The sequence below is a fragment of the Puma concolor genome, chromosome B3, assembly GCF_028749965.1.
Source record: "Puma concolor isolate L17-30 chromosome B3, mPumCon1.1.hap2, whole genome shotgun sequence".
NCBI classification, from domain to species: Eukaryota; Metazoa; Chordata; class Mammalia; order Carnivora; family Felidae; genus Puma; species Puma concolor.
In genome coordinates, this window is record NC_141672.1 from 134,523,309 (window position 1) to 134,545,607 (window position 22,299).

The window sequence follows — 22,299 nt, forward strand, 5'->3', positions numbered from 1 at the left end:
TCTCTCAAAAATAAAGAAACATTCAAAAAAAATTAAAAGAAAAGGGGGAGAATTCTGGATTTGAAGAGAGACAGAGAGAGAGAGAGAGAGAGATGGAAAACAGGGTGAGGAAGAGACTGGAAGACAAGAAGAACCCGACTAAGGAACGTAAAATTGTGGAGGGTGAGACAGAGAAAAAACGTATCGGGAGATACGATGAGGTCCGCTGGTGGCCCAAGCTGGGGTCGCCCATAAGGCTTCCCCACCGGCACGCGAGGACTGACGCTGGCCCTCGCCGCAGCCTCGGCTGGGTCCTGCTCACTTCTCACCACATCTCGTCCCTGTGCTTCTCTCTTCGGGGTCTACTCGGGGCTCCAAGGCGAGTAACCCAAGGGAGCAAGGTGGAAGCTGAACCCTCCTCTCTGGCCCGGCCCAGGCAATACTTTGTGGGTCCACGAGTGAGGAAGCTCAGCTCAGATTCAAGGAGAAGGCACGCAGACGCTTCCTCTGGATCCGAGGAGTGTTCCAGAAGCTGTGGCTGTGGCTGAAAACCGCCAAGATGTCCAGTCAAGACGTCCCCTGTTCTCGACCTTCAAACCTTCTTGTCTAGCTGGAGCTCTGAAAGTCAAGCCAGTGATCCTCGCAAACGAATGAAACATCCAGGCTCCAGAAGGGTGGGGCGGTAGAGGGATATGCACCAAGTGGGGTACAAAGTCAGCTCTTGCATGTGGAGAGGCCTGCGGCACTGGGCGGGGGGCACTGGCCTCTTATCTTCTGGAGGGCTTTGCGGGCGAATCAGATGGCCGCGGCTAACATCCCCTAACTCTGGAGTGGGTGTTCCGGCTCGCTTTATCCAAGCCCTCGTGTTTGTCTTGATACCTTCTTATCTTGTGACCTGTTTTCTCTCCCCCTGCCTCACCTGCATTCCGACCAACCATCCTTGCTTTCAACCACGTTATTCTTCTGTGATCCGAAAGCTGTCTCCATCACTTTCTCTCCCTTGGTCATCAACTGATGCTTTCTGTGCGTGGAAAAGACGCACCACCCCCTTCCTCTCCCTCGAGTTTGGCTTCTCCGCTGCCCTTGTCAGACCAGTTGCTCTCCCTGCCCTTCTCCGTCCCACTCACCTGACCGCTTGCAAATCTGTATTTCCATTGAGGGCTCCCTCCTTGGGGCCATTGTCTGTTGCCTTCTAACGCCGTGTCTTCCGTCCATGTAGCTCATGCCTTTCTTCTCTGTCTGACTTGTCTTATCTTAGGTGCCGTCTGTCTGGCGTGTCGCAGGGCTGTGGCCCCTGGTGTGCCCAACGCCCAGCATCTCCGTCGGATACAGTTTTGACATCTTCGCGGTGAGGCCTCGTCCACACCCGCGGACTTTCAGGCGGGATATGTTGCTCAGCTGCCCACCTTTGTCTGGTAAGAGTGTCTTATATCCCATCACCCCTAAAGACACGTTTCCCCCCTCGTCTTGGTCTCTGGTCGCCAAATATTATCCACTATAGACATTCACTCTTAATCCTCATGCAGACTGGGATCCTTTCCTCCTCTTCGTATAAAAGCGATACATACCTGCTGTGGAAAACTTAGAACCCACAAAAAAAAACATAAGGAAACAAACGTCGTAGCCATCAACATGGTTGACCCCTCCATACTGAGCATTTTTATTTGCAACAAAATAGAATCACGACCATCTACGTAGTGGGCAGTGCCTTCCTTCAGGCGGTTTGCTGTTTTATAGACTCAACTGTTTTCTCTTTTTTTAAATGTGTATTTCTTCGTTACAAAATATTTAAGTTTATTCATTTTGAGCAGGGGAGGGGCAGTAAGAGAGGGGAAGAGAGAATCCCAAGCAGGCTCTGCACTGTCAGTGCAGAGTCCGCCGTGGGGCTCGAACCCATGAACCATGAGATCGTGCCCTGAGGTGAAGTCAGACGCTTAACCCACTGAGCGCCACCCCCCCCCCCCCGCCCCAGGCGCCCCCGGTTTGTAGACTCAACTGTTACAAATCTATAGTCTCGGGCCCCAGCTAATTGAACCTCTGTGGCCATCTGCTCTCGCCTTAGGATGAAACCGGATGATATTAGGATCTGGAGCCATAACAGCACATCAAGGTGGGAATTGGAATTTTCACTTTGACCCTAAAGCTTTATTGGAAAAGGTGGTTTGCAAGAGACAAGTAGAGAAGACAGTTGCTGACAGGCTTTGCTTGGATCCTGGCAATCATTCCCACGGGGAATTTTGTGCCCTGGTCTTTTATTCATATCTCACATCCTTCCTCAGTGGGGAAGCTGTACCTGTGGGATTCTGATATTTCCACCTAACAATAGTTGAGAGAGGGGACACTCCCTGGCCACCTGCTCTTGTCACTTAATCATGGTTCATAAGCTTTTTGTTGGGGGGGGGGGTCGTTATCCATTCTTCCAGATTATAAATTTGGGACAGCTGTGGATGTTAGAATATTTATGGGGAAAGTGGACCATCCTACTCAAACTCTGGCTCATTAGGTAGCACTAAGTCCAAAATGCCTGCTTTGCCACTTAGTTTGGTATGTGATTTGGGCAAATTACTTAAACACTCTGTGTCTCAGGGTCCGCATCTGTAACATGGATGTAACAATATGGTCAAGTGATGTAATGTATCAAACATCCCCAGGACACAATCTGCCACACAAGTAAGCCTTCAGTAGATTTTGCGGATAGTTGCACGAATGATCAAAATCCTAAATTGTCTGTAATTACTCACGAAACGACCCCCCTGTTTTTCAGCATTATGATCAAAGCTGTAATGAAGATCCCCAAATATTTACACATGATTTTCTTTCATTTATTTACTTATTAAATTTTTTAAAAAAAATGTTTATTTATTCTTGAGAGAGAGACAGGGAGCGAGCAGGAGAGAGGCAGAGAGAGAGGGAGACACAGAATATGAAGTGGGCTCCAGGCTCTGAGCTGTCAGCACAGAGCCCGACGTGGGGCTCGAACTCGTGAACCATGAGATTGTGACCTGAGCCGCTTTACCGACTGAGCCACCCAGGCGCCCCATGCATGATTTTCTTGAGAAAAGTGCTGGAAGTTGCATCTTCAGACCACAGATGATGGACATTGAAGAGTTCAGAACTGTCACTGCTTTTGCTGAATCATCTAAGTTGTCTACACCCCAGGTTTTCCCATGTTTTTCTTGTCCACAGTTTCAGAGACAGTGTGTCTCTTTCTGGGTCCAGGATTTGTTGTACGCTCAGCTTCCAACAAAATGAAAACCGGGTCACATCTGACATTTCTTTTATTTATTTACTTACGTGTTGATTTTTACATCGGACACTTAAATTGAGACTCTTCCGAGTACATTTCACTCACTCGTTCAGTTATGCGCTCACATGCCAGGTGTAGATTAAGTTTGTGTATAAACTAGGCTTAAAGGATCGGTTTATATTCTTAGAGCTGACTCCTGCTAACTACGGAGTGGGCTTTGGAGCTTTGAGGAAGAGTTCTAGACCGTTCTAAGGAAGTCAGATACTGACCAGGGCTGAATGATATCTAGGCAGTCTTTCCTCTCTAGAAATAAGAATATTGGAAATAAGAACCCCTTGATCCCTTGACCTGCTGGGGATGATCCACCTATAGACCCTTCCTTGGCTTCCTGGCTCAGGAAATATCCACATGAGATCCCGTGAGATGCCTCTTTGAGCCATCCACTGTGCTGAGCACTGGAGAGGCACAGAAAACCCAACAGCCTCCTTGTCTTCAAGGAGCATTGTCTGTTGGACAAGCAGATGTACACACAATTCTAGGTCCAAGTTAAATTTGCCAGAAAGGAGGAGGTTCCGCGTAAGGAAATTCCTGAGCCAAGGTCTGCACGGTTAGCCTGATGGTCTCCAGAGGGTGTTGGTTGGTCCAAAGCTACAGCACTTAAAACATTTTTAGTTGCCAACAGTTAACAACTGGAGATTTCTGTCTCCCTTTGGAAACAAACAAACAAATAAATGGATGTATTGGTAATACCAAGCCCTCATTTTACCCCGGCAGCAGTGAGGAGTGTCTGATCTGTTAGCCAGGGCTTGGGTTCTCTTTTTTAGCACTGTCCCCACCACGTTTGCTATCTGGATGAGCCACGGGCTTATGACCACAGGCCTAGTTAAGGGGCCTTTATGCTTCCCCAGAGAGCTGTGCTAGAAAGGAGGGCTGCAGGGTAAGCAAGAAGTTGCTCAGGCGGAGGGTGGACCACCCATGGCGAGCAGACTAGCATGTGCAAAGGTACTGGGGCTTGGGCACAGAGGCCTGCTTGGGTGATGACAAACAGATGGGACGGGAGAGGAGTTGGATATTCGAAGGAAGGGACCGAGAGAAAAGAGTTGGGGAGGCATGCCAAAGTAAGGAATTTGGATTTTTTTTTTTGCTATTAGAACTGGAGCTGGTGACTGATCAAAGAATAGCTACAAAGAGTGCCTACTAACAGTGCCCTGACCTCAGTGGTGGCACCTTGCAGAGTAGGATATGTGCAGAACCTCATTACGCCCTGACACCGAGCCCAGGAGACTGTGTGCTTTTATTCCCCTCGCCTTACAGATGAGGAAAGACGGATAGAAGGAGGTTGCTTAAGTGACTTCCCCAAGGTCACAACCAGTCAGTTGGCAGAGCAGGAAGGGGACCTCAGGCCTGACTACAGAGCTCACCGCTTGACTCCCAGATGGCATCCGTGCTTCAGAACCACTACCCCGGCAGCCAAGGCAGGCTTGCTTTGGGAGTGGGTAGGAGAGGCCGGCAGACAGAGCAGGGGGGCTTCGTGTCTGTCCGCTGCCGCGGCCGGCAGGGGAGCGGGAGGGCCGCACCGAGCAGCGTCCGTGCAGTGCAGAGAAGGGGGTGGATGGGTGATACATGGAGTTAGACCCTCCTCCGTGGAATCTGCCAGCACAGGCGTTTCCTCTTCCTCCTGTGAATTCTCAACGTTTTTTTTTTTTTTTTTTTTTTTTATTTTATTTATTTTTGGGACAGAGAGAGACAGAGCATGAACGGGGGAGGGGCAGAGAGAGAGGGAGACACAGAATCGGAAACAGGCTCCAGGCTCTGAGCCATCAGCCCAGAGCCTGACGCGGGGCTCGAACTCCCGGACCGCGAGATCGTGACCTGGCTGAAGTCGGACGCTTAACCGACTGCGCCACCCAGGCGCCCCCCTCCTGTGAATTCTCAAAACGCTCTGCGTCTCTTTCCCCGGGCTCCCTTCTGCCACGACCTCATGGCAGCTTTGCACACCTCGCGGCAGCCTGTAGAGTTTAAGTTCGCAAGGGGCGGGGGGAGTTTTGCTTTCGTTGCCTCAATTTCCTTTTTGCATCGCCGAGCACAGTGCTTTCGTGAACGAACGCGTTCCCAAATTATCGCTTTCAGATCATTTCTCCTTACATATGCATTTATTTGAGAAGTCCGCGGCAGGTGAAACACTTTTTTTTTTCTTTTTCTTTTTTCAAATAGGAACATCATCTCTTTACACAATCCACTTGAAGCTCTTTGGAAACACGAGGGAAAGTAAGACGGGAAAGTTGTTTAAAAGCGGCAAACCTTTTAAGAGCCAATGTCACATTTATTGCTATAAAATATTTTTCTCTCTCTGTTAGACATCTGGTTCCCATTACGTACAGTATTGGGTACTTGAGTTCACCAGGCATTTTGCATACCAAGCAGTGTGCATGAGAAATCGACCCCCCCCACCCCCACCATCCGCCGGTTCGTATTTGTCTCAGGCTAGTCAACCCTTCTATCACCAACTTAATTCTTCCCAATATGCTTTCGAGGTGAGTTTGTTCATACTTGGCTCGAGGACCAAGTTGCCAGCGTCTGAGAAACGAGGAACTTCATCGTGGAGTCCTTGCTTTGTGTCACTGCATGGTCCAACTATATAATCTAGCGGCGAAGTCAATGAAACATCTCAATCTTAAGTCTATATTTCCCGGTAACATTGACCCAGAAATGAGAAACACAATATGGAATGTTTGCTAATGAGTCGTGAATTTCATTATAATTGCTTCCACATTCGGGATAGTGCCCTTAAACCATCTAATCTTGACATATCCTGCAACAATTCCGTGTGTTGTAAATGATTTTGTTTTATTCCTTAGGTTACCGTTAAGGGGCTATTTTATGCTTCATTTCATTTTCTTAAAGAAAACCACACACGTGTGTGCACACGCTCACACACACACACACACACACACATCAGTGAGGCTTTTGCCCCGATGTGTATGTTTGGAAATAAAATAATTACGAAACCAAAAGGAGCCCCCATCCTTTGGTTCAGAAATAACAACAAACACATTTAGGAAGAGGGTTGAAATCAGGCCTGTTTGGAGTTCTTAATTCTCTGAGAATTAAAGCCAGAATCGAGCAATGCCTCGGCCAGCGGCATCCTGTCCCCTCCCTCTCTGGACTTAAGAATCTATGACTGAATGGACGGACGCAGCTAGCATTCAGTACAGTAATAATGGAAAATTAAATACGACTTTTAAAAACTGCTCACATTATAAAGTGATCTATTAGCATTATATGACTTTAGCACTTAAAGTGACTGATTCTAATTGGACGATTTGGCCCATGGCAAGCATTAAAAAGCTGCAGAATCTTGTGGGTATTTTAAAGTGGATTTTCTTTGGAGGAAAGCTTTGTTCTTCCTCCTGAAAAGGTTGTGCGGAAGAAATCGCTCAGTTCTGGCGGAGCCACAGGTGATTGTGTGTGTGTGTGCGTGCGTGTGTGTGTGTGTGTGTGTGTGTGTGTGTGTGTGTTTTCTTTGGTTCCCGCATCAATAAGGCAAATGGTAAAAACAGTTCTGCATTTTTTTCTCCTTTTTTTTTTTTATTAAGGGAAATTGTCTTTACAGCTTCTGGATATTACCCTGAGGGTCACTAAGATGCGGCTATGGTATCACACCTTGAGCTGAACTTAATTTAAGCACGTGATCACAAAACGAGGGGGTAATTCTCGAGGTATGGACTACGGGAAGCTTATAAACCGAACAGTATTATAAATGGCAGCTTCTTACGCCGAGGGAGTCCTTTTTAAATTTCCATGTTGAAGCCAAACTGAACTTTTACCTCGATCTCTGTGCATAGGAACTTCCCGTGGGTGGTTCTCGGATCTCTCAATTGTAGAAAAACTGCCTACTATGCTTCAGAAGAGTTTTGATCCAATGACCCACATTGTTATCCGAGTAACCCACCGTGGGTTCTTGAACGTGTGATTTAAAAACTCCATGGGGCGCCTGGGTGGCTCAGTTGGTTGGGCGGCCGACTTCGGCTCAGGTCATGATCTCACGGTCCGTGAGTTCGAGCCCCGCGTCGGGCTCTGGGCTGACGGCTCAGAGCCTGGAGCCTGTTTCCGATTCTGTGTCTCCCTCTCTCTCTGCCCCTCCCCCGTTCATGCTCTGTCTCTCTCTGTCTCAAAAATAAATAAAACGTTAAAAAAAAAAATAAAAAAAAAATAAATAAAAACTCCAGGAACACGGTCGGAGCACAAACACCAGCCTTATTTGTTTGAAGCATCTCTTTCTAAAATGGGACTTTAACGGTTAAGCATCTGACTCTTGATTTCGGCTCACGTCACCATCTCTCGGCTTGTGAGTTCGAGCCCAACGTCGGGCTCTGTGCTGACAATGCAAAGCCTGCTTAGAATTCTGTCTCCCTCTCTCTCTGCCCCTCTCCCGTTCATGCTCTGTCTCTCTCTGTCTCAAAAATAAATAAAACGTTAAAAAAAAATAAAAAAAAAATAAATAAAAACTCCAGGAACACGGTCGGAGCACAAACACCAGCCTTATTTGTTTGAAGCATCTCTTTCTAAAATGGGACTTTAACGGTTAAGCATCTGACTCTTGATTTCGGCTCACGTCACCATCTCTCGGCTTGTGAGTTCGAGCCCAACGTCGGGCTCTGTGCTGACAATGCAAAGCCTGCTTAGAATTCTGTCTCCCTCTCTCTCTGCCCCTCCCCCACTCGCTCTCTACCTCTCTCTTAAAAATAAAAAGTAAAAAAAGGAAAACTGGGGCACCCGAGTGGCTACGTTGGTTAAACGGCTGTCTCTTGATTTTGGCTCAGGTCATGATCTCACAGTTTGTGAGTTTGACTCCTGTGTCAGGCTCGTGCTCATGATGTGGAACCTGCTTGGGATTCTCTGTTTCCCTCTCTCTGCCTTCCCCCACTTGCACTATCTCTCTCTCTCTCTCTCAAAATAAATAAATATTTTTTTTTAAATACATAAAATTGGCCTTAATCTTTTTTAAAAGACATGTTAAGGTAGAAAGAACTTTAAAGGCACACTGGCTTCTTGTGAGTTTTTCACTAACACTTCCCTGTAGCTTATAATAGCTCTCTCTCTTCCAAAACCTGGAATCTGCAGAAGACAGCAGAAATACCTGTTATTGACCTGAATTAGGATAAAAGGAAAAGAGAAGATAAGATCATAGCCGTCGGCGCTCTGTTTATGAAAACATCATTTTGAGGATGAGCTTGAATCAGACAAAAGTAATGTACCTCCCTCTCCTTCCAGCATATTTGACATGCCAGCCTGATCAGACCAGGAGAACAATGCCCAGAATCAGGGCATTGCCTTTCCTCTATGCGAGTGTCGTGCAGGATAGCATCATTTAATCCTTACGATGGTTCTTTGCTGTTCTACAAATACATGTGAAACTAAAAAAAAAAAAAAAATATATATATATATATATATAAATAAAAATATGAAGGCGTATGAATATAAGAACAAAAAATACAAATGTGTTTTTAAAAAAGTTATCCTATTTTATTTGAAAAGTTTTAGGACTCACAGGAAGTTGTAAAAATAATTCAGAGAGATCCTCTGTCCTCTTTACCCAATTTCCCCCTAGGATAGCATCTCATACAACCATAGTACCTTGTCGACATTAGGAAATTGATTCAGCACTGTTATCGCAGCTATAGACCTTATTTGGACTTAAACAGTTTTTTTTTATGCATTCTCTTTTAGGGTCTATATTAATATGGAGAAATGCATTGACCATCAGTGTTAAGGAACATCTCTCACTGGTAAGTATTGGTGGTATAAAATATCCTCAGATGATGTGGTTTTGCATAGCCTGTGGCTGACTAAAGGGGAGGTAGGATTGGTTGTCTTAACGAGGACCCTTTATCCGTGTATTAGGTGACTAAGAAAATAATCAATCCTATAGCAAGTACCAACTGGAGACACAAAGATGGTGGCATTGACTCTGCTCTCAAGGAACTCCCGGAAGGAGACAGAAGAAGAATCAACACAGAGAGTTGTATACCACGGAGCAAATGAAACAGCCCCCCATTACTGAGCGCTAACAGGTACATTAGCCATAAAGGGATTAAGAGGCATAGCTCCCGTTCTGTGGCTCTTACTGTCGAGTGGAGAAGACAAGACCCTTAACAAGTGATGGCAGCAGAGGTTCTACCACAGGGCGGGGGGGTCAAAGTGAGTAGGTCCTGACCTGGTCAAAGGGTGCGGGAAAGTGACTCAGGAGCATGTCCTGTGACCACAGCCCGCTTTTCAAGATGTTGAGAATGACCGCTTACAGGATCTTTGGACAGCCCGCTTCATTCAGAGCCTATATAGCATCTCCTAGCTCTGGCTGTTGCCTGTGAACGGAGGGCTTGCTACCAAAAGAGCGGCCATTGTTTCTTAGAACTGACTCAGATGCTCTTTGATGTCATGCCTGATATGCCAGATCTTCCCTGCTCGACGCTGGGAAGGCCCGGAGCTGGGCTCACACAGAACAGGGGGTGGAGAGAGGTCTGTTTTCTAGTGGTAAGGGGGATGTGGTTCCCTAGAGCAGGGATAGTAGACCGTGCCAGAAAAAGAAGACCATCGTACGCTTGAAACATCGAGGTTCCTCATCCAGACTGTCACCATACTATCCTCAGCTAGCCTATTACAAATGTGATTCTGGGCGTTTCCTGCTCAGAACCCCTCAGTTGACTTGCGCTGGACTCCAGGTGGCATCCAAAATTCTTACTGTGGCCTAAAAGGCCCTGCATGGTCTGGCCCAAACCTTCCTGTGTCCCCGGGGCTGGTCACATTCCCCTTTGCCTCCAGATCCCAGGGATCCATTCTCGCTGGACTGTTTAATGGCCCTTTAACTTAGCTGTGTTCCACTCCTGGGCCTTTGCCAGTGCTTCCCCCTTGTACCTTGATCTGTAACCTCATTCTTCAGGCTTGTATTGTAAGACTTTCTATACTGCAGCGTCTGTCTCTATGAAGTTCCCACCAAGAGTCCCATTTTATCTGTACTGATGCCACTTGTATGCATTACATATATAATCTTATATTCGATGATACAATTACATATCTGTCTCCCCTATTATACTGTGAGTTCCGTGAGGGCAAGGATGATGTCTACTGTTGTGATTATCTCCTCAACGTTCAATAAGTATTTGTTGAATGATTTATTGAATGGAGGGATAGATGAATGAATGACATAATGATACGGCCCCTCCTTTCTCCCTTAAGTTTAAGGAATGTCCCATCTGGGATTTGGACATATTTATAAACTCTTTGTTTGGGGATCATTTGTTTTGGGTTCACTTCTGAGGTCTTTCTCATGTTCAGGCGGGGATAGCTTTTCGTAGGAAATCATGGCTGAGGCGATTTGGTCTCCGGTTTGGCCTATTCCAGTGGATTCTGTTTTGTGTGTTTTATCTGGTCATTTCAAGGCCACTCCGACAAAGGAGTGGCCATTCCTCATCAATGTCATGACCATTCATTGGCAAAGAATGGCCCGGAACTTCTTTGCTGATCTCAGGGCTCTCTGAGCATGGCACTTCGATATGTTAGTGATCTTGACAGTGGGAACACTTCAGCAGACAGGTCCAGCACACCCTTGGAAGAGCCTGTAGCTGGATTCTAGATCCAAATCCTGTCTTCACTGGCTTCAGGATGGAAAAGGTCATTATGGGTGGGGACGAAAGAGGCTCACTTGTGGATCAAATCTAAGAGGTATGTGGAACAGGGAGAGAGAGAGAGAGAGAGAGAAGCCAGGGACCATCTCCACGGAGGAATGATCTTTGAGCTAATTCTAGATTGATGGTCAGATTTGAATTAGTTCTATGGGAATATGTGACAGGAGGTAAGGGTGAGGCAGAGGCAGTGGTGTGTGTAAAGGTCCTGGAGATAAGTCTGATAAGAAGGCTCAACCAAGCCTCTGGAAAATTAGGATACAAACCCATGTCTCTTGAAAAGAGTGGTCTTCCCCCTGTCCCTCAAAGTTGAGTTCTCTAGATAATTTCTTCAATTTTGTGGCTAGTACCTACCTAGTCTAGGCATATGTTAGTAATCAAATGTAGATTCTTTATCTTATATTTAGGTAGGTAGGTAACAATCTGTGTGAATTCCATCCCTTTCCTCCTTTCCTTGTAGGCTTTTATCAAGGTGTGTGTGTGTGTGTGTGTGTGTGTGTGCACGCACGGATCTTTACATTTATTTGTCTATCTTGCCCAGATATAAATGAAGATCACAAGATTTGTTTTTCATAAAAGCTTTGAGATTCTGGAGGGTTACTCCCAATGGTGAATGTGTAGCTAGTATAAAGGCAACATGGCCAGCCAGAAGGAGGTGAGAGTTTGGAGTTAAATGCCTGGGGACAAGGTTCAACTTTGCGATTGCTGACTTGTGACTTTGGGCAAGTCACTTAACCTCTCTGAGCCTCAGTGTCCTCCCTTCCAACTCTGGGGTGACAATTAAATTATTTGCCTCATTTGTCTCATAGAAGTATGCATGTGAGGGGATCTGTCTGAAAGAGATTCAAAAATTATAATGCACTTGGTCAATATCAGGCATTATTGTTATAGAATAAGTGTACCCTTAAAAAATGTTACTGGTTACTGGAAGTAGGTGCTGTAAGTGTGGACGAGACCCTCCCAGGCTCAATGTCACTTAAAAGTTTACAATAACGTATTTCAAATATGGTGGCAATGTAACAGCCAGACATTCAAACATTTCTGAAAGCAATGGAAATTTACATTATGTTGCAGGTTTATCATTGACGTGGCAAGCAATTCAATGTATAAATATTGCGAACGAGAAAGTCAGTCCCCAAATAAAGACTGGTAAAACCTTGTGATTTATAGCAAGAAAGATATCAAAGTGAATTTTCCTGGGATATTCCTGGGTAGCTCATTTTGTAGTATGTTTGGAAATGATCTAACATTAAAATCACTTTTTGGGATATAGTAATAAACTTTCTCAAAAAGTCTTATTTAACCAGGAAGTAGCTCGCGTAACTGGGAGGAAATGCAAACACATTTTATATGTAACAGAAGACTCTCTCAGACATGAGTTTTACAACCTGACAAATCTAAAAATGCACATCCAGGTCAGTACGAAAAACATTAGTGAGATCTATTTGCTATAAAAAAAATGACTTTCTAGAGACTCAGATCGGGTTCGTATTAAAGAGGACAGGGATGAGTTTATTCAGACAACACAAGCCCAGAAAACGTTTGGGGTAGTACAAACTGGCTTATTGATGAGTGACCGGGAATTAGACTATAGAATTGGAACCATAATTAACATCTGGAGAAGTATAAAACCATAAACCATTTTAGACCAAGGTAGATTTGTTTTGTTCTCTTCTGTTTTTCCTTCTTTCCTATTTCTATCATGCCAGTTGGAACACTTCCCCCCCCCCACCTTTACTCTTGAGACCCTCATGAATGAAATGAAAACAAATATTAAAAGACTATAGAGGAACAACACAAGTGGCTTTGGAAACGGACCAACTACAAGTGGTTGTATTCATTGGCCTGCTGGTCAATATCTCCGTCAGCTGGTGCATGTAGGAAGCTAAGGAATGCTTTCTTGTCGACTTGGGAGATCAAAGTTTTGGATCTTGAAAAGACAAGACGTTTGGAGTGGGGGAGGGTGCGACACATTTAAAAATGGCCAATACATTGTAGGGCTGCCTTCGGCCACCCAAGAGGAGAAATCGAGTTGGTGTTCCGCCACCGATTCGTGGAGCTGAAGGGATACATTATGGTCAGCTGACCACGGGGGCTCCTGGGGGGCACAACGTCGCCACGGGGCACTTTGCTACAGTGCCCCGGGGGTCTTTACTGATCCTGAGCGCCAGCCACCTCATCCACCCCAGAGCGGTCCAGTAGCTAGATGGCTCTTGAATATCACAAGCTGGCTTGAGCAATTCGGTTTTTTTCCTCTTTAGTAGAAAGTCTTTTGCCTTGGGAGGTGAGCCCACAGGGAGGGGTTACTTAGCTCGAGCCTCAAAATGCACACACTGCATCTTTAAGAAATAGTTTACTTGTGAATCAGTAAACGTACTAGACAAAGCGGCCATTACTTATGCATTCCTGCAGACCCTGCAAGGTGAAAATAATAGAATAAACATCATATACTTCATTATGATATCGGTTTACACTTCCAGGACACACAAAAAGAGGCCATTTCATCAAGCTAATTGCCTGAAAGTAAAAGAGAGAGAACTTTAGCTATTAGTCTATTATGGGGCTTTTTTCTTAATCACAAATAGGGGCCGTGTGTCCCTGGGGGGATGTGTATTCTAATTTACAATTGAACTACAGATCAGAGCAATCAATCTTGGGTAGCACTTTTACAGTGTAATTGCTACAACAATAACAAATACAAAAAAAAAAAAAAAAAAGGAAGAAGAAGAAGGAGAAGAAGACGAAGAAGGCCTAGTTGAGCTTCAGCTTGAGGTGGAGATATTTCCAGGCACTAGCTCAGGGTGGGAGGGAGAAAAGAACCACAGCAAACATGAATATGCAATGAGGGCTCATTAGCGGCCTAGTGTTGCCATGACGAATGGCATTATCCCCGGCCTGGTGCTGCCTAAACATGAATTTTATAACGACCCATTTATCATGACTTGTCATGAGCTTCTGTACTGTACTTTCTTCCAGCTCACACACCTTTCCCTATTATGACGGTAAAATCTTTCCCTTTCCTATTATTGTTTCCTTTTGTATTGACTCCTGGCTCTCCGAAGCGAGCACTCGACTACAGCAACATGCTAATGGGTGATTTGTGACTTCAAAAAGGCGAAGAAACGAAAACTCGATCGGTCATCCCCCCGCCCGCCCAGTGGTCATAAAATTGAGCACAAAGTTAGACTAAACTTTTCAAGACATTTCTTAATATGGGAGCTTTCGTTTTACCGGAGCATTCTGACACCGCAGATACATTACGAATTTTAAATGAACCGCATCACCTTCCCTTCATTAGTTTTATTCCCATTTGTTTGTTTGTTTTGTTTTATCCTGTGGAAACCTTTTGATATCTTAAAAGTAGAATTCAAAATTAGAGGTATTTTCCAAAGATCTTGGAGCTATGACAAAAAGGTCTAAGATTGAAATGCTGGAAAGGTGTTTTAGTGCTTAGCATTTTACAGGGGTGTGAGCTGATTTCTCACTTAGACACGCTCTTACATTGTGGGGAGGAAGGTTGGTGTGTTTTTCCATGACAACTTTCCAGGACATACGTTTTATTAACAGTAAAAGACAAAACAAAACATGGAAGCAATGTTCCTTGATAGAAACCGTGAGGTCTGTCTGAATATTCGGCAGGACACGAAACTGCCATATGCAAAGGCTGGAGTCTTTGCCATTGGCCAAGAGGGTGTGTGAGCTGCCTCAAAGTTAAGGCCAACAGTTCGTCAAGGTTATGGTTCCCGATTGGCAGAAGTGCCCTAATTGTAATACAGACCCAGCCAGTGGGATCTATGAATAATCTATTTAGTGACCATAAAGAGAGTAGTACTAAAACGATTTCTCAGTTCAACCAGGTGAAGTTCAGGAAGGACACAGGAACCCAGGGGAGGAGAATCTGGCGCTGTTTTGCACACCCAGGGGTTATGGTCATTCCTGTGATCAATTTGTAAACAGTAAATTGCTGGCCAGATCTTTTTTTTTTTTTTTTAATTAATTTATTTATTTGAGAGCGAGAGAGAGAGCTCTAGCACGCGCACGCACACAAGTGGGGGAGGGGCAGAGAGAAGGAGAGTCCGAATCCCCAACAGGTTCCATGCCATCAGTGCAGAGCCCGATGAGGGGCTCGAACTCAAGAACTGTGAGATCTGACCTGAGGTGAGATCAAGAGGTGAGTGTTTAACCGACTGAGCCACCCAAGCGCCCCTAGCTGGCCAGATCTTTTTTGAGTGTGGCTGTCTCTCTTGTGCCCCTGGATTCCACATTAACAGTCACGATACTTTTATGTAATAATATTTAAACAATAATATGTAAACTTCATGGTAAAATATTTTATTAAAAAAAATTTTTTAATGTTTTATTTATTTTTGAGACAGAGACAGAGTATGAATGGGGGAGGGTCCGAGAGAGAGGGAGACACAGAATCCGAAACAGGCTCCAGGCTCTGAGCCATCAGCACAGAGCCTGACGCGGGGCTCGAACTCATGGACCGTGAGATCGTGACCTGAGCTGAAGCCGGACGCTTAACCGACTGAGCCACCCAGGCGCCCCTGGTAAAATATTTTAAATGTTGATGATCATGTGCATTTGCAGTTGTGGTTCCAGAGTTCTTTCATGAGATCCTCAGCTTTATTGGGGGCAGGGTTATTATTCCCGCTCTAAAGAGGTAAAAATCGAGGCTCAGAGCTTAAGTGACAAACTCAGGGTCACACAGAACACGAAGGTGCTGAGGCTCACCAAGGCTTTACCTTGCTAGTGCTTCTCTAACCCAAAGTCACCAGAGCAGAAATTGTTCCCAATGTGTCATCTCTTATGGGACCTGGCAGCAAGGGAGTGAGTTTGGGGAAGGAACCCGTTGAAAAGATGGCTGCCATTTGCATTTGAGAGCTGGTTATTCCCAACGACTTACCAGAATTGAAGTTAGCACGCACATGTCAATTAAAATTCCATCCATTTAAGCTGTATTATTTTTCATCATTAAAAAATGCAGATAGGAAACGTTCTTCAACCTAAAGACTTGGGCACCGTTCTGGCTGGTGTTCCTGTATTTTGAGTCCATTGAGGACTCAGTATTTTCTGAAGAAAATATCTTTGTGTTTTCCCCTATGAATGAATTAAACAGGACTATTAGACATGATTTGGTGGGGGAAGGGCCTCAAATATTGGCAAATGATATTAAAGAACGTTGTGATTATGACTGAGCAGATTAAGACCGTGTCTATACGACAGCAAACATCTGGAGCTTTAAAAACATCTGGGTTTTTGACTGTTATTTCCCAGGTTTTATCTGGTGGTTGGCATCATGGACAGAAAGGGGGAAAAAGAATTTAATGCTCTTACTGCTGAATTAGACACAATTTTTATATTTAGTTAATCTGCAAATATTAACTAATTATTTAACATAACATTTAATGAAGAAAATTTTTCCACCAGGCCAGTAAATACCGAGAGAAAGATGTAATTAGGTGATTTAAGAAAAAACTTAGCTTGAGGCATGTTTCAATCTTGGTCATAGTTTATCGACAGCAGTTTCCTTGGGCCAAAATCTTTTTAGGTCTTTGGACACTCTTTTTTTTTTTTTCTTTTTTCTTTCAGGGAGTCGAGTCTCCATGTATTATGAGGATCTGTGAATTTACAATGTGTTTTGACAATAGTAAAGTTTTGTAAACACTTAATAACATGTGAGATACATCTAGTAACAGACATTTTCTTTGCCAAGCGAATGATCTGGGCTGATAAAATCAGTGTAAACCCACTCTCCACCCGACCTCCTGACATGCCCAAAGCTGAACCCCCAAGAGGAATGGAATGAAAACAGGTCTTTGGGGGCAGCTGGATGGCTCAGTCAGTTAAGCGTCTGCCTCTTGATTTTGGCTCGGGTCGTGATCTCACGGTTTGTGGAATCAAGTCTGGTCAGGCTCTGTCCTGGCAGCGTGGAGCCTGCGTGAGATTCTCTTTCTCTCCCTCTCTCTCTCTCTCTCTCTGCCCCTCCCCCCGCTTGTGCTCGCTCTCTCCCTCTCTCTCAAAATAAATAAATAAACTTAAACAAAAAACCAAACAACTCCTAAAACAGGTCTTCAAAGACTTGACTGCAATGAAAAGCACCTTATGTGACTGACCTTTTTGGTGATCTCATCTAAAAAAAGTTATGATTATTGAGCATTTCCTCTGTAGCTTATTCTCAATCCAATCAGTTCTAATGAAAATAATCTGCTGGCTTTTTATATTCTCAAGTTTTCGAAATGATTAGCACTTCCTTGAGATAGGCCATTAATTGGACACACAACCCAGATAAAAAGGCTGAAACCCGGGGAGCATATAAAAAAACATAAGGCTGTTGCAATTTAAGTGCCTTCAAAAGATCTAATTTGATTTTTAAAAGCAATTCTGCAGATGTGAAAATTAAAGGCACGCAGAAACAAGATATGTTTTAATGAATGTGTAGGTAAGAAACATTTAGAGGTTTCAGTGGCCTTCCTCTGAATTTTTATTTTTTTTTAATTTAGCGGTTAGGTTGGAAAGGCTGGAGCCTGCAACATAATAGAAACTGCTGAATTTTATGGGTTGCTGTTTCTTTATTGAACTGCCCTGTTTTTCTTGCCCACCGTATTTCTGGAACAACTTGGTATTTCCGGGTGCAGATTTTCAATCCTAGTACCCATCAATCAGATTTCAAATTCTAATAAAGTGAAAGGGTCCCTCCATTTGGTTTGTCTTGGCTGGCCCCCCCCCACTCCCACCATGAGCAAATTGTATGCTGATTCCTATTAAAAAAAAAAAAAGGAAGAAGAAAGAAAAGTGGCGGGGGTGAGGGGGAACCTTCTCGTGGCTCTAATGACATCTTCAGTCATTAATGAGTTAATAAAAATCTCAAAGTCATCTGGGGCTAGATAAGGAGGAAGAAAGAGAAGTATTGTGCTATAATGACAGGCTCCCTGACTGCCCTCGGAGATGTCATGGGTCAGTCATGTTAAGAATGTGTGCGTCCAATCATCTGCTGATTTTTATCAGCAAGCCTTCCAGCAGGAACTGACAAGGGCCAGTTTGGGAGTCACAATGAATAAACAATGACTTTTTGGATTGTTGGGGGCTGTGTAATAGAGTGAGGGGTTTATAGGTACTCAAACATGGTGACATTAGCAATCAATATACCAATTACTGGACAAGTTATTGGATGAGGCATCCCCGGGTCCTCAGCCTTCCTGCGCTTTGAAGAGGCCTGGGGCAGGCCTCATCTCCTGGGAGCTTGTTGGAAATGCAGATTCTCAGGGCCCTCTCCAAGCTTACCAAAGCAGGAGCTCTGGGCGCGGGGCCTCGGAGGTCTGTGCTCCCAACACGGCCTCTGGGGGACCCTGAGGCACCTTACAGGTTTGGGAATCGAAGTACAACTTCGAGTCAAAGATCCTCACCAGGGCTTATGCTGTCCTCTGTCACCCCTGATGCGCCACATGATGCCTTTGTTACTCGAACGAGTTAAGAGGCAGAAGTGTGCAAATAAATGATTTCCTTAAAAAATTAAATGAAGGTAAATCCTGGCTTATCTCTAGAATTACGTCACTCTCCTACGCTCGCACAGGTTTTCTTGAACGATCTTGATGCATGAGTGACTTTGATTCTAGAAACGGAAGGAGAAACATGGCTTTTGAAATCTATTATTTGCAATAGAGAGGAGGGGCGCCTCGCTGGCTCAGTCGGTTAAGCATCTGACTTCGGCTCAGGTCACGATCTCATAGTTCGTGAGTTCGAGCCCCGTGTTGGGCTCCTTGCTGACAGCTCGGAGCCTGGAGCCTGTTTCGGATTCTGTGTTTCCCTCTCTCTCTGTGCCCCTCCCCCGCTTGCACTCTCTCTCTCTCTCTCTCTCTCTCTCAAAAATGAATAAATGTTAGAAAAATGTTAAAAAAAATAAAATAAGAAAGGAGAAGTGACTTTGTGAATAATCCTCATAGGCCAAAAATAATCCGTAAGAAAAAAAAAATCAATGTATGTGGAATATTCACTTACAAATGGAAATAATACTCATCTGGGCGTTCAATGCCATTCTCTTATTTTTGAGAGAGAGAGAGAGAGAGAGAGAGAGCAGGGGAGGGGTAGAGAGAGAGAGAGAATCCCAGGCACCAATGGTGCGGAGCCCGACGTGGGACTCGAACCCAGTAGCCCTGAGATTGTGACCTGAGCCGAAAGCAAGAGTTGGACACTTAACCGGCCGAACCACTCAGACACCCCTGGAGTATTTCTCTTATCTTGGCTGAGAATCTTACAGAAGGGGCAGCCCAGAGCTTGCTGAACTTTCAAAAGAGGTGGGCTAGTCAGCCAGACAGGCAGTAGGTTTAAATATCTTACCCTGAGTATGTTTTACAGAACAGTTCCGACATTCGAAACATTAATACAAAAAGAAGCCTGGGTCAAGCGAAAAACTCTAGGTTAAACTGAGTCAAACGGGATGGTTTGCAGCAGAGGCCTCTAACACGTTACCACGCACTGTAATTCTCCAGGACAGCGTTGCCCAATGGATTTGATCGACAAAACCCTTTCGCGAAGGATAATCTTAGAGAATTAGCGTTTTAAGGAGTAAACTTTCGGAAGCATGGATTCAAATGTTTTAAGATGGCAAACACCTGTGGGCACAAGGTAGTTATTCTCTGTGTTGTACAATAATGGACCGCTTTCTTTGTTATGATTTATTAAACCCTCTGTGTCTGACATCAACATTAATTACGCGGTGGCTTAAAGCCAACGAGAAAGTTCACGTAACCATCACCAAAGAGTTAAATAAGTTGTCCAGCTGTTGATGGTCAGGTTAAATTATCCCTGGATTTTTGGCATATCTCCCAGAACAGGTACTAATTTAAAAAGAGAGAGAGAGAGAGACAGAGAGACAGAGAGAGAGAAAAAAAAATCTGGATTTTACTGGTGAGATTCCATTGCGTTTTTTCAAATGAGAGCTAATTCCATTGCTACTCCCCGTATGTACCCCACAAACTCCACACGAAAGGAGATGTGAACCTCGCCTGATCCTGGCGAGCCCTTCTGTTCCCCTTGGACAGTATTGCCCTGATCATTTCCACCTCCCTGGGTTCCACATGGCTGTGGCTATGGGTCCACCTTGGTTTCCACACTGGCTCTTCCTGAAGGTGATAGGTGGTTGGGGAAAGGCCACTCACAGAGGTCAGCCCAGTGGAGATCTTAAGCACGTCCTTGGTTGTAAACCTTCCTCTCTTGAAGTTCTTACAGAGCTGCCTGTTCATGCCAAATGTTAATTCTTGCTGGGGACGTAATGTCTAATAAATGTTATGAAAGAATATCATTTTTCCCGTAGAAGTGAAGGTGCTTTGAAGGGCAGGTTAAGAATGGGATTCGTTTCCCAAGTAACATCTGCGGGTCACGTGCTGGCCTATAAATTACTTCTTTGCTAACCCCCCCCCCCCCCCACCGCCTGGATTGTTACACCAGCCTTGGAAGCAATTCTCACACGGAAGGAAGAATGGGACTTAACCGGCATTTGCAAGATGTGCAAAGATGATAAGTAAACAAACAAAAATCCTAAACGTAAAACAACCCCACCACCCGTGCTAATATTTGTCGTCTTTTTTTTTTTTACACGGTCCCGCAAGTCCGCGCAAGACTCGGAACTCATTAGGAGATGTCTCTGAATGAAAAATAATGGGGCAAATTCAGCTTTGGGAGGTCTCAAAGCCCCTATTTTCACCTCCTTTGTAAATATATCCCTGTTGACACCACATGTGTTTCCCAGCTTTGGAGACGCAAAGGCCTTTGCTGGGAGAGGATTCACTCCACACCCTGGCTGGAAAGAGCAGGGGTTCAGCGTAGTTAACTGAGGTTTACCCACCAACTTGTCTGGTTTGTTACGGCGTGGAATATTTCTCCCCCTTCTATTCTTTGAAATGGTTTGAATTAAAATAGCTTACTCAAGGTCACTGGAGGCATATGGTCCTGCTCAAAACTTTAAACAAAACATTAGTTTTTACAACCTTTTGTAATTTGGTATTGTATACAACATGGTTATATGCAGAGATTCTGTAATCTTTTCAGCGGTGACAGAAATATGAGAAGCAAATTTAGAAGCCATTTAGTGAAGCATTTAATCAATTTCATGCATAGGAAATAACTCTGATTGCTTTGCTTTATCAATCTTTTTCTCCGGGAGAATTGCAGTCAACGCGATCTCCAGACACTGGCTGGGGGGTGGAGGGGGTGGGCGTGGGGGGGGGGCAGAGAGCAGGGATGGGGTGGGGAGGGGTGGGGAGTGTGCACAAACCTTTCGATGCACTTGAGATATCAGGGACTTCTGAAGTCTAACAGGGCTGCCACAGCATCTCTGAACCTTCTGGAGGCTGTTAATGTATTTCAGAAAGAAAGTACGGGGTCTAATGTTTAGAAGAAGTTTTTCGAGGACTTTTACTGCAGAGTTACTCATTAAACACCCTTTCTCAGAGTGACTCTCATGTGCCCGGGGTGGCAGACTGTGTCCAGCTTTAGGCTCAAAGAAATGTCCGGTGGTTATTACTTCCAAACACATGAAAACTAAAACAACTTACACTAAAGCTTACTTCTGAATCAAGGAGTCAAAGTTATGCCCCGAATAACTGAAAAACCCATCACTGTGGTCTCTTACAAGCAGAGATAGCTTAGCATTTTCCAGATTATTTGAATGGTCTTTTAGGGTTCGTGGTGGGATTCTCTTCTGAATTGCTTAAAAGATTAATCCAGCTCTTGGCTACATGGTGGGTTAATGTTTTCTTTTCTGTCATGTGCTTGAATCCCTCTTAGAACACTTTACCCCAAACGCCATCAGGTTCTTAAGTGAAAAAAAAATCCTGAGGGAGCAGACGACGATTTTGCAGCAATCACTATCTGCTAAACTATATTAAAGTTGCATCGGCTCTACTTGTCCTCAAAGATTGGAAGTCATATAAAGGTACCGTAGACATAGTTTCTAATTTAGAAAATAATTTGCTTCCACTTATTTCTGAACCTAGAGAAATATTCCAGTGAATACATTCCAATCGAGATTATTTAGTTCTGATTTTAAATCAGCTCCGTGCATGGATCTCATTTCCGGGAAGACAGGTGTTTCACATCCCCTTGTAAATGCGACATGCACAGGGATGTCTCTGCATTGGCAGTTCAGTGGCGTGCCATTGGTATTTATTTTGCCGTGTTATTGAAGCTGTGGGGACCGCACGATTACATTGGACAGAGTTGCCTTGGTAATCCTGGATGAAATTGGTAGCTCTAAAGGAGATTGGCCAGTGGAGGTTTGCATGTCTATTGTCTATCTATCTATCTACCTATCATCTATCACCTATCTATTTCTATCTATCTATCTATCTATCTATCTATCTATCTATCTATCTATCATCTATCTTTCCA

General features: G+C 44.5%; 1 protein-coding gene and 1 long non-coding RNA gene across 11 annotated transcripts in view; one reads left to right on the forward strand and one right to left on the reverse strand.

Annotated features, from left to right (window-relative positions):
• Window positions 1-21,273, reverse strand: part of LOC147580395 (uncharacterized) — a 39,018-nt gene extending 17,745 nt beyond the window's left edge. The window contains exon 1 of the long non-coding RNA XR_015252862.1: window positions 21,185-21,273. This is a non-coding gene — a long non-coding RNA (uncharacterized LOC147580395). The remainder of the gene's footprint in view (window positions 1-21,184) is intronic.
• Window positions 1-22,299, forward strand: part of LOC147580394 (uncharacterized) — a 119,762-nt gene that overhangs the window by 49,557 nt on the left and 47,906 nt on the right. For 5 of the 10 annotated variants that reach the window (XR_015252857.1, XR_015252853.1, XR_015252861.1 and 2 more), the window contains exons 1-4: window positions 6,854-6,880; window positions 8,351-8,475; window positions 8,957-9,015; window positions 9,131-9,300. Coding sequence is in view for 1 of the 10 variants with exons in the window: in XM_086711457.1 (XP_086567583.1) it covers window positions 1,238-1,331 (94 nt within the window). In the remaining 9 variants the exon portion in view is untranslated. Of the gene's footprint in view, window positions 1-1,237; window positions 1,395-6,853; window positions 6,881-8,350; window positions 8,476-8,956; window positions 9,016-9,130; window positions 9,301-19,400; window positions 19,537-21,696; window positions 21,845-22,299 lie in introns of those variants that run through there. The other 5 variants (XR_015252858.1, XR_015252859.1, XR_015252854.1 and 2 more) reach the window with 5 other exon arrangements.